At 41.7% G+C, this 15832-nt stretch overlaps 1 protein-coding gene across 2 annotated transcripts in view; it reads right to left on the bottom strand.

Annotated features, from left to right (window-relative positions):
* Nucleotides 1-12021, bottom strand: part of STPG1 (sperm tail PG-rich repeat containing 1) — a 52991-nt gene extending 40970 nt beyond the window's left edge. The window contains exons 1-4 of one of the 2 annotated variants that reach the window (XM_067014810.1): nt 11656-11729; nt 11134-11334; nt 7612-7730; nt 386-526 (exon numbers count right to left, since the gene is read on the bottom strand). In XM_067014810.1, coding sequence (XP_066870911.1) covers nt 386-458 — 73 coding nt within the window. In that variant the 5' untranslated portion in view covers nt 459-526; nt 7612-7730; nt 11134-11334; nt 11656-11729. Of the gene's footprint in view, nt 1-385; nt 527-7611; nt 7731-11133; nt 11335-11655; nt 11730-11866 lie in introns of those variants that run through there. The other variant, XM_059065647.2, reaches the window with a different exon arrangement.
* Between the last annotated feature and the right edge of the window lie 3811 nt (nt 12022-15832).

The following is a 15832-nucleotide window of genomic DNA, read 5'->3' as shown; positions in this document are numbered from 1 at the left end:
GACTCGATCATCACATCACCTTTTTCCACTGAGAAAGATCCAAAACTTGAAATAAGGAGGAATAGCATTTGTGCCAGTAAATGGCTGGAGTTTAACTTTCCAACAACCTGGCAGAACGGGGGCTTGGGCTAAGTTTTAGGAAATAAAGTAAGATCTCTTCCTCCTTCTTCCCCCCTCATCCTTTCTTCTCATAGTTTCTTCCCAATCATCACCCTAGAGGCAGTGGGAGAATGACCAAAGCAATCTATTTGATATACTTAAGAGTGGCCTTGTGGGTATAACCCAGGATTTACTATATTCCCCTAAAATTTGCTCTTACGTACTAAAATGAACATATGTCAGGAGCTCTCGTCCCCAAAGACCTCTGTTATAAAATTCACTAGACCTTTCTGTACTTTGTCAGCCTTTCTGGAATATTTTTTGCCAGAGTGTTGGTCTTTTTGCATGGAGTTGTCCATCTTAGCAAAGTTCTGTGATATATTCCATGTGTTTGATGAAAAACTTGACTGCGTGTCCTTCTAAGCACCTGAAACAGCAAAATACAGCATTTGTAGGGATCACTTCACAATCTTGGTAAGCATGTTGATTGGGTTCTGTTGTATCTGCAGGAAAAACTGAGAAATCTTGTGCGTAGAGGCTGATATTTACCAAGTTCTATGACTCCAAATCCCAAACACATTGCACTGCTTGTAGTAGGAACTCTGTAAGTGTTCTCTGTTGATGTTGCTTACAGAGCTCCTGTAGGCTTGAATTTTATAAATTTATTTCTACTGAGATAATTTACATACAATATAATTCATCGGTTCAAAGTGTACATTTTTAAGTTTTGGCAAGTGTTTACAATTGTGTAAAATACCACAACAATTAAGATATAAATATATCCATCCCCCACCACCCCAAAGCTCTCTATGTCTCTTTGCAGTCAATACCCTCCCAACCCTGGCACCTGGAAACCACTGCTTTTCTTTCTGTCACAATAGTTGCCTTTTCTAGAATGTCATATATGTGTAATCATACAGTATATACTATTTTGTGTCTATTTTTTCACTTAGCACAATGCTTTTGAGATTCTTCCATGCAGTAGCATGTATCAATAATTTGTTCCAGTTGCTACACATTCTCACCAACGCATTTGGTAAGTCTTACTAATTTTAGGCATTCCAGTAATTGTATAGTGGTATCTGTCATTTTAATTTGTATATTTTCATGTGCTTATTTGCCATTTGCTTACCTCCTTTGGTGAAGTGTCTGTTCAAATCTTGACAGACACTTTTTTAAACAATTGGGTTATCTCACTATTGAATTATAGAAGTTCTTAATATATTCTGGATACAAGCCCTTTATCATATATGTGTTTTAGAAATATCTGCTCCCAGTCTGAGGCTCGCCTTTTCATTTTCTTAACAGTGTCTTTTCAAAAGCAAAAGTTTTAATCTTGATAAGGTCGAATTTATCGATTTTTTTTATGGTTTGTGATTCTTTTTTGTCTTGTCTAAGAAATCTTTGCCTAACTCAAGGTCACAAATATTTTCTTCTATGTTTTTTTCTAGAATTTTTATGCTTTTAGCTATTATGTTTAGGTCTAAGATTCATTCTGAATTAAATTTTATATTTGGCATGAGATATAGGTCAGGTTTGTTTTATTGCATTTAAATATTCAATTGTTCTAGCACCATTTGTTGAAAAGAATATCCTTTTCTCTATTGAATTATTTTGGCATAGTCATCAAAAGTCTAAGAATTCTGTTCTTTTGACCTATATGTATACCCTTATACCAACAGCGCACTATCTTGGCTTTATAAGTTTTGAAATCAAGGTAGTTGGAACTTTGTTCTTCACTTTCAAAATCATTTTGACTATACTAGTTCTTTTTAAAGTTATTATTATTATATAAGTTTCAGGAGTACAGAATTGTAATTTGACACCTGTGTATGCTACAAAATGATCACCACCACAGGTCGAGATACCATCCATCACCATACAGTTGATGCCCTTCACACATTTCACCCACTCCCCCAACACACTTCCCTTCTGGGAACCATTGGTACTGGCCCTTATAAGCTCTTTAGAATTACCATGCAATTTATACAACTAGCAGGTGAATTTCTACCAAAAAACCTCTTTGGATTTGAATTGGGATTGCACTGAACCTATATAACAATTTAGAGAGAATTAATATTTTAACTTTGTCAAGTGTTATGATCCATTAACGTGGTATATTTCTCCAATTATTTTCAACATTAAGTATAACGATGGTAATAGTAGGTTTTCTTATAAAAGCATTTTATCACTTCCAATCCTAGTTTCTTCAGAGTTTTTAACAGGAACAGGTGTTGAATTTTATCAAATACTTTTTCTGCATCTATGGAAATGATCACATTATTATTCTTTTTGAGTATTCTAATGGGATTATACTGATTGACTTTCAAATATTAAAACAACCTAGTATTTCTGGAATGAATTCTACTTGATCATGATATACTATCAATTTTGTATACTGCTGAATTCAATTTACTAAAGTTTTGTCAAGGATTTTTTTTGCATCTGCATTCATGAAAGATAATAGCCTGTAGTTTTCTCTTTTTTGTAATATCTTTGGTTTTGGTGCCAGAGTAATGCTGGCTTCATAAAATGAGTTTCTCTTTTATTTTCTGGAAGAGTTTTTGTAGAATTGGTATTATTTCTTCCTTAACTTTTTGATAGAATTTATGAGAAAAGCCATTTGGGCCAGGAGTTTTTTCAGTGGGAAGGTTTTTTAATGACAAACTCCATTTGCTTGTTAGATATAGGGTCTTCAGATTATCTATGTCTTCTTGAGGGAGCTTTGGTAATTTGTGTCTTTCAAGGAAGATTTTCCATTTCATCTCAGTCATGTAACTTATGGACATTAAGTTGTTAATAATAGTCCCTTATTATCCTTTATGTCTGTAAGTTCTGTAGTAATGTCCCTCCTTCATTTCTGATATTGGTAATTTGCATCTTATATCTTTTTGTTACGACTGGCTAGAGGTTTATGGATCTTTTCAAAAGAAAACAGCAAGGGGTTTCATTGATTTTTTTCCCATTTCTGTTTTCTGTTTCATTTACTTCTACTATTACCATTATTATTTCCTTCTTTCTATCTACTTTGGGCTTCATTTGCTCTTTTTCTAGCTTTTTAAGGTGGAAGCTTAAATCATGGAATTTAGATCTTTCTTCTTTCTTAATATAAGCATTTAATACTGTGAATTTTCTTCTAATCCCTGTTTTAACAGCATCTCATGTATGTTGAAATGTTGTGCCTTCATTTTCTTCCTAAATTAGCTTCTATTTTTCTTATAATATCTTTTGACATATGGTTTATTTGGAAGACTGCTGTTAAATTTCCAAGTAGCTGGAGGGATTTTGAGTTTTTCTGTTGTTATTGGATGGAGGTTTTTAAAAATAAATGTCAATTAGGTCAAATTGGTTGAAAATGTTGTTCAAGTCTTTTATATCCTTATTGATTTTCTCTTTATTCATTCTATCAATATGGAGAGAAAAGTGTTGAAATCTCCCACATTATATTATTGTGAATTTGTTTATTTCTTTTTAAAGTTTTGTCAGTTTTTGCTCCATGTATTTTAAAGCACTGTTTGGTGCATGCACATTTATAATTTTTACCTCTTCTTGGTGAATTGAACCCTTTATCACTGTGAAATGCCCCTCTTTATCCCTGGTAATATTCCTTGTTCTGAAATCTATTTTTTCTGATATTAATATAGTCACTCCAGTTTTCTTTTAACTACTGTTAGCAAACTGTACCTTTTTGCATCCTTTTACTTTTAACCTATCCGTGTCTTTATATTTAAAGTTGGTTTCTTAAAGGTAACACATAGTTGAGTTGGATCTTGGTTTTATAAAATCTGTTCTGGTTATCTCTTTTTGATTGGAGTGTTTAAAACATTTACATGTAACGTACAAATTTATATGGTTGGATTTAAATCTACCATTCTCCTATTTGATCTTTGTTCCCTTTTTCCTTCATTCTTTTGGATTAAATGAGTATTTCTTATGATTCAATTTTACCTTCATTGCTGATTTATTAGCTATACTTATTTTAATTTTAGCAGTTGTTTTAAGGATTAGTGTTTACATCTTTAATTTATCACAGTAAAAAAAAAACACCACTTCACATATAACATAAGAATTTTACAATAGTATACTTCCATTTCCCACATTCCATACTTTTTGTTATTTTGAGATACATTTTAGTTCTACATGTGTTATGAATCTCATGTTATTATTTTTTTAAAAGACTTGTTTTAATTTTATTCATTTTTTGGCTGCATTGGGTCTTTGTTGCTATGCGCAGGCTTTCTCTAGTTGGGGCGAATGGGGACTACTCTTTGTTGTGGTGCACAGGCTTCTCATTGTGGTGGCTTCTCTTGTTGCAGAACTCGGGCTCTAGGTGCACAGGCTTCAGTAATGCAGCACACGGGCTCAGTAGTTGCAACACGTGGGCCCTAAAGTGTGTGGGCTTCAGTAGTTGCGGTATGTGGGCTCAATAGTTGTGGCGTGCAGTCTCAGTAGTTGTGGCACATGGGCTTAGTTGCTCTGCGGCATGTGGGATCTTCCCAGACCAGGGATCGAACTCATGTCCCCTGCATTGGTTGCCACCAGGGAAGTCCCTCATGTTATTTTTCATTTAAACAGTCAATCATTATTTAAGGAGATTAAAATAAGAAAAAATGTATTTTATATTTGCCATTGTCAGTGTTCTTTAATTCTTTGAGTTTATCTAAGCTTCTGTCTGGTATCATATTCCTTCTGTCTGCAGAACCTATTTTAACATTTCTGTAGTGCAAGTCTTCTGATAATGCATTCTCTAGGTTTTTGTTTGCCTAAAATCACCCCTTTTTTTTCTTTCATTTTCTTAGTCATTTTTATTGACAATAGAATTCTGTGTTGACAGTTTCCCTCCTCTCCCCAACTTTAAAATATATTACTCCATTGTCTCCTAACTTGCATAGTTTATGATGAGTGATCCACTGTAATTCTTATCTTATAGTCCTAATATATCTTTTTTACCCACTATTTTTAAGTTTTTCTGTTTATCACTTTTATTCAGAAATTTGATTTTGATGATGACTTTGCATCATTTTATTATTTTCTTTATGTTTTTACTATTTTGGATTCATTGAAATTCCTGAATCTGCAGATTTATAGTTTTCATCAAATTTGGAAAATAGTCAGCCGTTATTTTTTCAAAAAATTTTGAACCTTTCCCCACCCTGGCTTCTTTCCTGGAGCTACAAGTATACGTATATAGATTACTTAGTATTTTCCCACAATCACTGAGATTCTGTTCTTGCCCCTCCCCCCCACTTTCATTTGGACAGTGTATATTGCCTTCAAGTTCAATGATCTTCTGTAGTTTCTAATCTGCTGTTAATCCCATCTATTATATTTTTATTTCAAATATTGCATTTCTCATCTCTAGAAGTTACATTTGGGTCCTTTTAAAAATATTTTCCATTTCTATCTTCATTATGTTCATGTTTTCCTTTACATATTTGAGCATGTTTATAATACCTGCTTTAATGTCCTTTTCTACTAATTTTTAAAAAAATTTATTTATTTAATTTATTTATTTTTGGCTGCATTGGGTCTTCATTGCTGCACACAGGCTTTTTCTAGTTGCGGTGAGCAGGGGCTACTCTTCATTGCGGTGCGTGGACTTCTCATTGCAGTGGCTTCTCTTGTTACAAAGCACAGGCTCTCTAGGCATGCAGGCTTCAGTAGTGGTGGCTCAAGGGCTCTAGAGCGCCAGCTCAGTAGTTGTGGTGCACGGGCTTAGTTGCTCCATGGCATGTAGGATCTTCCCAGACCAGGGCTTGAACCCGTGTCCCCTGCATTGGCAGGTGGATTCTCAACCACTGTGCCACCAGGGAAGCCCCTTTTCTACTAATTTTACGATCTCTGTCATTTCTGGGACTGCTAATATTGACTGCTCTTTCTCTTGGATATGTGTCATATTTTTCTGTATTTTTCATGTCCAGTAATTTTGTACTGGATGCTGGACATTGTTAGTTTTACACTGTTGGGTACTGGATTTTGAAGTATTTCTGTAGAGTGTTGCATTTTTTTTTTCTGGCACAATTTCCAATAACTTACAGACCCATATGCTCCTTTCCAGGTTTTTTTTTGGGTTTTTTTTTTTTTTTTTTTTTTGCGATACGCGGGCCTCTCACTGTTGTGGCCTCTCCTGTTGAGGAGCACAGGCTCCAGACGCACAGGTTCAGCAGCCATGGCTAATGGGCCCAGCTGCTCTGCGGCATGTGGGATCTTCCAGGACCGGGGCATGAACCCGCATCCCCTGCATCGGCAGGCAGACTCTCAACCACTGCGCCACCAGGGAAGACCCTTTCCAGCTTTTTAAGCTTTGTTATAGTGAATCCAGAGCAGCCTTTATTCTAGGAATAACTTATCTACACTACTAAGACATGATATTTCTATAGACTCTGCCCAATCAATCCTCATCTGATACAGTGTCTCTCTATTCTGGTTTATGGGAACATGAAGTAGTCCTAGTCCTGTGTAAGGCCCAGAAATTGTTCAGCCTACTGCTTTCTGGTGGTTCTTTCCCCGGTCTTAGCTTCTTCTCATGCATGTGCCCATCATTCCTCAGCCAAAGACTTGAGAAGAACTCTCTTCCTATTTCTGAAACTTTTATGTCCAGGTCCCTCCTTTATGGTGTTCTACCCTGCAAATTCCAGCTGCTTTGGTCTCCCTAAACTCTGATTTCTATCTCCCCAGCTCAGAAACTGAGGTTTCCCTCACCCTGAACTGTGGCCTAGAAACTGTCCCCAGCACTAAGCTGGAGCAATTGTGGGGCTCACCTTGTTTTTCTTCTCTCAGGGATTACAGTGCTGGGCTCCCTGTTGTTCAATGTCTAAAAACCGTGTTTCCTACATTTCTCCGTGTTTTTAGTTGTTAACAGCAGGAGCATGATTTAACTTTCATAGAAGTTAATCTTTCATGAACAGACTTGAGTTTTATTTTGCTCACCTTTTTTCCTAAGGAACTTACCTCATTTATAAATACTAAGGAATGAAGGACTGAATAAATGATGTTATGCTCTACCAATCCTTTGCTCCTTCAGTATTTACTCTTCACTTTATTCTATCACCCTCATAGCAGCAATTCTCAATCGTTTATGCTGGACAATCTATACTAAAAACTTAATATTTAATATAATTATTGGCAACACACACTCAAAGAAATTAAGAAATTTAAACCATCAGAAACAAGTCAATATTGATCACAGCACAATCAATAGTCTAGTATAAGAATGTCTTTTAGGGTCTACAAAAGCAGCCACTATTCACTTATCACACCTCAGTGCAGCATTGTTGTCTAGAAATAACCATCTACTTCCCTAGCTGCAATAAAGCTGTTATTTTTAAAATGCATTAGTGTGCTAGAATTATGAAATTAGAAAAGATTTAAGCTTCCTATTACAATGGTAATATGTACATATTGTCAAATTTTTGGAAAGATAAATTTAAAAGATCTAAAAAAAACAATCCATATTCCTACCACCCAAAGACAACACTATTAATAATGTTTTCCAGCCTTGTTACTGCATACCTGTGAAGCCAGGATGAGAGAAGGTGCAGCCCAGGTGTGAATGGCGCACTGGGCAGATGTGCCTCACTGGTGCACTTGCTTGTAAAACTGTTCATGACAGGATGTCATGGGCCTGGAATCTAAGAAAGAGCAATGAAGATATACTAACTTCCTAATCAACAGCATATGTTTAGCAGTTCCCAGGTTAGGGCCAGTGCAGTGATCAAGAGTATCCAGTCCTCTGTTCAAGGTTAATAGTCCTGGGTTCTGCCACTTAATAGTTCTTATTTGGATGAGCCACTTGACCTTTTAAATCCATTTCCTCCTCCATAAACGGAGATTGGTAACAGTACCTGCTCTCAAGTTGCTTGTGAGGATCAAATACGATGATCCACAAGTAGTAGTTAATGCTGCCTAGCCTACAGTAGGCTTTTATTAACATTAGATTTTAATACATGCACGGGGATAATATATTAGCAGCTTAAAATAATAGCTGTCATTTCTTGAGCCCCTACACTCCTAAATGCCGTGTATAGAATACTTCACGCAATCCTTACAATAATCCAGTGAGGCATTATCCCCATTTTACAGATGAGAAAATTGAAATTCAGAGGGAGGGGTTAAGTGACTTACTCAAGGTCACACCAGAATAAGAGGTGGGCTCAGGCTTTGAACCCAGGAAGTCTGACGTCTGCTTGCTCTGAACCACTATAATAACCTCTAAGGCAGCACACACTAAATGTTAACAGGCTAAATGTTGACATTTACTATCCTTGAGCGTGTATGGTTGGTTTTTTAAAAATTAGGACATTGGGGCTTCCCTGGTGGCGTAGTGGTTGAGAGTCCGCCTGCTGATGCAGGGGACACGGGTTCGTGCCCCGGTCTGGGAGGATCCCACATGCCGCGGAGCGGCTGGGCCCGTGAGCCATGGCCGCTGAGCCTGCGTGTTCGGAGCCTGTGCTCCTCAATGGGAGAGGCCACAGCAGTGAGAGGCCCGCGTACCGCAAAAAAAAAAAAAAAAAAAAAAATTAGGACGTTGCATAGAGTCCTATGCAATGTACTATGCAAATAGAGTCCTCTGCAAATATTGAGGCTGTCTTGAATTTTCACAGGATGCTGGGGGTCCCCAGAACTCAGTTTGAAAAGTCCTGAGGCAGTTCACTGTTGGGTAGTTCTAACTGCTAGAAAGTTCCTGCGTGAATCAGCTCAGAATAAGTCTCACTCCTCTTCCACGTTGGTTTGAGTTTTGAAATGCAGGTCATAGCTTGTAGTCTTTTGTGAAGCTTTTGTTTGTTATGTGCATGTGTATGTGTGCTGGATCACAACATAAAATGCATTTCTTACCATGGGTCACAGTCAAAAAGTTTGAAAGCCACTGTTCTATATGACTATTCTTCAGGTATTTGAAGGCAGCTGTCATAACCCACAACCTAAAGACTAATCCTCTTCTCCACAAGGGACCTCTACAGCTTCTGCAATACCCTTGTAACATGGGGATTCCTCCCTTCATTATACTGGGTACCATCCTCTGGCCCTGTCACCAGATTCATCTGGGCCTCTCCTCAAATTGCCCTTGGGATGACTTCCTTGACCACTCTCTCTTCGGAAGCACCACCCATCTCTCTCTAGCCCCTGACCCTGTCTTATTTTTCTCAAAGCACTTTTCACTACCCAACATCATATTTTATATGTAATATATAAAATTTTTTTATGATCTTCATCAATAAGATATTCATCACTGAATCCCCAATCTGTTTCCTGGCACATAGCAGTTGCTCAATAAATACTTGTGGATTGAATGAATGGATGAATACTAGGAGTAGACACATTTTATCCATAATGTATATAGATGTACTCATAACATTAAATACAACTCTTTCCATTAGTAGCTACATTCTAGAAAGATTTAACTCACAAAACTACAACTGTAGGCATGTTTTCATTCTACCATCTCTATGTTTTAAAAAACCCTTATTATTTATCTTATAGTATTATCACATATTTCATATATTTATGCATGTATTTTACTGTACAAGTATATCAATATATACTACCTCATGTATACTGTTACCTTTATGTGGAATTTTATGGGACTTGCATGAGTAGTTTTGACATATTATATAAGATTTTTTTTTTTTTTTTTTTTGCGGTACGCGGGCCTCTCACTGTTGTGGCCTCTCCCGCTGCGGGGCACAGGCTCCGGACGCGCAGGCTCAGCGGCCATGGCTCACAGGCCCAGCCGCTCCACGGCATGTGGGATCTTCCCGGACCGGGGCACGAACCCGTGTCCCCTGCATCGGCAGGCGGACTCTCAACCACTGCGCCACCAGGGAAGTCCCTATATAAGATTTTTATTGATTCAGTTACAATGCTATGGTGCATCTTGGAAGTATTTTACATTTTTCAAAGCATTTTACATTTTACTCTCGGGTAAATAATCTATTTGATATTTTTCTGAAGCCGAGAAAGTGTGTTGGAGAGCTGGAATAAACTTCCGCTGCCGGCTAGTGACCTCTAGATTCCAATCACAGCCTTTCGTTTCACAGATGGGTAAACCGAGGCCCCGAGCAGGAAAGGAGATGGAGTGGACCTGGAGATGGGATTAGAATTTAGCTCTTTTGGTCCACCTGCTGCCAGACGCCCCCAAACTTTTGTACACTCGCCGGGGCTGAGGCAGGGGAGTCAGATGCCCACGCCCCTCACCGGAGCTCTGTGGAGAAGGCATGCCCCACCACTTTTCAGGTGGGGACTCTGAGGGCACACCTCCAGGGAGGGGAACCTCCACAAGTGGCTTCTTCTGGCCCTCATGGCACCACCTAGCTAGGCGGCGGAATTCCGCACGCATCGGGCAGGCGGCGGTCTCAGTGGGCGTCCCATGCGGTGCGCCTGGTCCTCCTCCCCATGACCCTGGCATCCGTCCCCCAAAAGGGACATCTTCCTACCTTGTCGGGTCCCCCAGGGCTGAATGTGGCCTGTCAGCCTCCCTGTCGCTGTGGCAACCACAGGCCTAAACATTCTAACTTCCACCTTCTGCCCGCTTCCTGATGAACTCGAGCCAATGGTGTCCTCTGTTTCTTTAGCGTGAAAAGTTGATGGCCAATGATCAGAGGCATTTCAAAAACCGCTGGGAAGCTACCAGAATTTTAGGGTTCAAGTTAACTATGTCTGGATGGGTGGGGAACCTTAATAGGGCTTATCTAGGCAACCCCCCAAAATCTTGTGATAGACCCAAAGCCTTAGACTTTTGCTCACCCAGAAATCCTACTTCAAGGAATAAACCTAAAAGAACTAACATTCATCGAAGCCCTGTTTATAAAAGCCAAAGAAAAAAGACTGAGACGGGCAACATACGAGGGCAGCCATGTACTGTTCCAGGAGCCCCTCTTTACACACTTAAGAGCAATCACAGTGATCTTGTCATTCTCCCTCTTAGAACACTCCAAGGGCTCCCCTTTAAACTTAGGATGAAATCCAAACATCTTCATATAAGCTGCCCTTTGCCCGTCCCGCTCCTCCTTCCCACGCACCAGAAAAATCTCGCACCAGCCATGCTGTCCTTTGGGCAGTTCCTACAATATGTCAACCTCGTCCTGCTCTCGGGTGTTCCCTCTGAGTTCGCCTGGTGTCAGGGTCTGAACCACAACTGCCCCTTTCTCATCATCGAGATCTCTGTCCAAATGTCATGTCTTCACCTGTAAAATGGACATGAGCCCAATGTCTCACTTAGGGGGTTGTTGAGAGGATCTGAAATGAAATGCATGTGAGTGAAAAAGCAGAAGCTCCATGCACATTTATTTTTTAAATACAACTCATTTTTTTAAAATTTAATTTTTAAATTGAAATATAGTTGCTGTACAATATTATATGTTACAGGTGTACAGTATAGTGATTCACAATTTTTTAAGGTTATACTCCATTTATAGTTATTATAAAATATTGGTTATATTCCCTGTATTGTACAATATATCCTCGAGGCAATTATAATTATTACATTTGAACATTACGGAAGCATTCAAGTGCTGGGCTTACTGGTGGACCTTAAGTATTGCTGAGCTGTGGACGTACCAGGAGGGTTGGTATATTGTGCTGCCGACAGGTGTTCCGGGAGGACAGGCAAGGAGAGATTTTTATGCCCCGCGGCTTTGGGAGGCACCGGGCCTCCCAAATGCGTAGGATTTGAATACCTGGTGAGAGCGAGGGGTGAGGCAATAGCAGGAGCGAAGCCCGGGAGGGGGTTCTGAGGATAAGGAGGCAGGACACCTGGCAGGCTGCCTACCTGTAGGGCAGGTGGAGTGAGCAAGTCACCGGAGCTTTCCAGACGCAGACCGAGGAGGGAGCGGAGTTTTGTTCCAGCGTCCTTCCTGTGGCCGCTAGAGGGGACCCTCTTCAGGCGAGCGCAAAGCTTCTGCGGGGAACCGCCTCCTCAAGGCTCTCCCCCTACGCTTCAAGCAAGCTTCTCGGCGGAGCCAATGCCGGAGGTCTGTCCCGCTCACCCCCTCCTCGCAGCCACTCGCCTGCGCCAAATGCCCGCCAGCTTTTGACTGGCAGGCTGCCTGGCAAATCAAATCGCGGCCTTTGAAAGCAAAACACTGCACCACTCGAGCAGCTCTAGGTTGGGGAAGGAATCTAGGAGGCTGTGCCTCCGGGTTGCGCGAAGAGTCTAAGTCATTGCTCAGAAACCTCTGATAGGTGGGGCCTTAGCGGAAACGCCGGCGGTGAGTAGTGATTAAGACTAAGGGCGGGGGAAGGGGGACTTGAATTCACCCTTCGTTTCAGGAAAAGCGAATGCATTTGCGATCAACTACCGTAAATATTTTCCTTCTTGTCATTTTGGGTCTCATTGCCTCAGAATGCTTTTTTCCATTTTCGCATCGAGGAGAGGGGCATGGATTTGCCTTAGTGAAGGTGATGCCAGGAGTTACCAAATCAGGAAGCGAAATAGAGCAACTTCGTCTAAATTGTTCTTATACACGCCGGCTTGGGCGGTAGCAGATGGTGGAGTTAGCAGGTGGATGAGAGAAGGCCTTATTGATCCATGCTGGCCTCTGGAAGTTGTTTCCAGCGCATTGGGTGGGGACTTTAGCGTGTAACCCTTTAGTGAGCCAAAGCCCAGGAAAGGGAAAGCGCTTGGCCTGTAACTGGCACTCAGCAACCGGAAGCTGAATTGGCAGGTGTTGGGAAAGGGCGTGTTTGAGATGTTTGTTCAGGCAGAGCCAAATTCTATCAGTAGGGTCTAATACAGACCCTACGCTTAGCACCCACGAGCCACGTTTCTCTAGGCTGGGAAACCGTATTCTGTGGGTCAGTGAAGTAATTCATTGAGATGAGGGCTGGGGGATGGAGTGGAAGCCATCACCTAGTGAATTATCTTTCCTTTTTTGAGTCAGCGACCCTGTGCTCACTGGTGGCTGTGAGGGCCTCAAAATTAAGGAGTGGCTGGCAGCACAGAGTTGGCTCCTTGCCTCTAGGGCATATGGTAGTCCTGGAAAAGTGCTTGGAAATCAGGAACAGAGAGTCGCTGGGCAACGAATGTGTGCCTTATAAGGAAGGGCAACTTGCAGAGAGTTCCTCCAAGGCTTTTAGTCCCAACGGCTACCCAGCTGAGGGAGAGTTTTCTGTCTTTGCAGGCCATGATGCCTCAGAGGCCTGGGGTTCCTGAGGCAGAGAGGGAAGCTGCTTTTTCAAAGCGAATTAAATGAGAGTAACCACAGCCGCCACAAAGGAGGGCAAAAACAGAAACCCACCTGGAGGAACCAGCTGATCCAAAGGAGGTTAGTTAGGGGCCTGGATTCCCATCAGCCCCGTGGCACATCCCTGTGGTCTCTCTGACGTGCTGTGGGCGGGGCTGGCTATACGGGCTGTATCTCTGGAGTCGTGGTTGGTTAGCCCTGAGTAAGCCGTTCTCTTCTTGACTGTGAAGCAGCCACGGTGCACCAGGTGCTTCGCAGACCTGTCTATAGCCAGTCAGCAGGTATGTATGGAGGTCACCGTGCCAGGCTCTGGGCTAGATCTCGGCAGGGAGCAATGGAGCAGGGCATTCAGCAAACTGCTTGCCAGAATTTGTGCTCCAGTGCCCCTTCACCTCCAGGCTGAAAGCCTCTAAGAGGGTCTCAGAGATCAAGGGTGCCCCGGGCCACCCTTCCTTCCTAAGGCATAAAAGTATAGTGAAGAATAATTACGCTTTTCACAAGATTACCAACAAATATTCGTAGGGCTTTACAGTCAGGGAGGTCTGGTTATGGGATGTGAGTTACAAAGTTGTCTGATGAGTGTACTTCAGGTATATATATACTGAATATATAACCTCATCTAGAAGCAGAAGCAATCATTTAACTTTGAGGGCTACGTTGTCTAAGTGCTGCCCCTGTGCTAAGCCCTGCATCTGCTGTCTGCTAGATACTGGACTCAGTGTTAGTCCTTTAACATAAGACTGTCCTGTTCACACCAGGAACCAGAATTCCTGGGCCTAGGGCTAGAGAACAGAAGGAACTGGAAGCTACAGGAAAGATAGGAGGCAGCTTTCTGACACCTTGAGGCACAGTAGAGCCTTTGTTTGGCATGCAGTAAGCCCTCAAATATTCGTTGCTTGAGAGAAAGAAAGGTGTATTCATAGGCAAATTAAATAATTAGACCAGTAATAATAAAATTAATACTAATAATAACTGACATTCATTGATCATTCACTGTGCACACATTTTATATGCATTATTTCACCAAATTCTCATAACAACACGTGGGCGCGGAATATCCATATTTCACAGCAGAGGAGACTGGCTGAAAAGTTAAGTGACTTGGCCAAGGTAAAACAGGTAGCACATGGTGGATCAAAAGTAATTTAAAATATTTTTATATTAAAATAAACATATAAACATAGGCTTTGCAGTAGAATCCAAATTTGTATGATTTTTTTTTTTTTTTTTTTTTTTTTTTTTTTTTTGCGGTATGCGGGCCTCTCACTGTTGTGGCCTCTCCCGTTGCGGAGCACAAGCTCCGGACGCGCAGGCCTAGCGGCCATGGCTCACGGGCTTAGTTGCTCCGCGGCATGTGGGATCTTCCTGGACCAGGGCACGAACCCGTGTCTCCTGCATCGGCAGGCGGATTCTCAACCACTGCGCCACCAGGGAAGCCCTGTATGATTTTTTTTTTTAATATAAGAAGACCTCAAAGAAACCCTTAGCACTTGCAGAAGGTATTTTGGCCATGCTTCCTATAACACTAAGGGTGTACTTCCTCTTTCTCGTTTGGTAGAAAAGCTTGAGATGCCCTGAAAATATCAGTCCAATGAAGTTAATGGGAATTACTGTCATTGCTGGTTTTACTTGAGGCCACATTTTACCCCTGTTCTACAGATGAGGCAACTGAGACTCCCAGAGGCAAAATGATCTGGTCACTTAGGTCTTCCCCCTCCTGGTCCAATGTTGTATCACCTGTGCTAGGCTGACCCTCAGGAGCAGGACAATTCTCCCATCTTCCATGGAGATAACTTTTCTTCTCATTCTTTCCTGCATCAGAATGTAGATGGTTCCATTTTTATGGCAGTGGGATTTTTTTTCTATTTTTTGGTGTCCTGGAGAAGTAGATGTAGGTAGTGTTCTACTTCTTATGTAGGGGAGCCTATAGAAAAGTAGCATTTAAATTAGGATATGATGGAAGGAAGGAAGCAAAGGAGGCGAGGGATGGGTTTTCTTGTTGTTGTTTTGGTTTTTTGCGGTACTTGGGCCTTTCACTGTTGTGGCCTCTCCCGTTGCGGAGCACAGGCTCCGGACGCGCAGGCTCAGCGGCCATGGCTCACGGGGCCAGCCGCTCCGTGGCATGTGGGATCCTCCCGGACCGGGGCACGAACCCGTGTCCCCTGCATTGGCAGGCGGACTCTCAACCACTGCGCTACGAGGGAAGCCCAGGGATGGGGTTTTTAAAGGGCCGGGAAAAGGCTTTGAAGTAGGTGAGCCATATCTTTGAGATGATAATGTTTCAATGGTTCATTGTACATGCATTTTTAATGTTCTTCCCCACCCTCTAGAGCACTGTGAGAATCAGGAAACGCATCCCTGTCTGTCGGCCTGGGAAGAGACCTAGAAACTGGCACGTCTCTGAGGGAAGATGAGGAAAAGGCTGTAAATCGGCCAAAAGAGGCTTGAAGTACTCTTTCTGCGTGGGAAAGTGATGGCTGGTGGAAGGAGGCGAACCCCACAAGGAAAGATGGCTTAGCAGCAGCTGCAGCCGCCAAACCAAGCCCGGTGGG

The sequence above is a fragment of the Kogia breviceps genome, chromosome 1 (genome assembly GCF_026419965.1).
Source record: "Kogia breviceps isolate mKogBre1 chromosome 1, mKogBre1 haplotype 1, whole genome shotgun sequence".
NCBI lineage: Eukaryota > Metazoa > Chordata > Mammalia > Artiodactyla > Physeteridae > Kogia > Kogia breviceps.
Note: the sequence above shows the minus strand (reverse complement) of the source record. Positions and strands in the feature narration are given on the sequence as shown.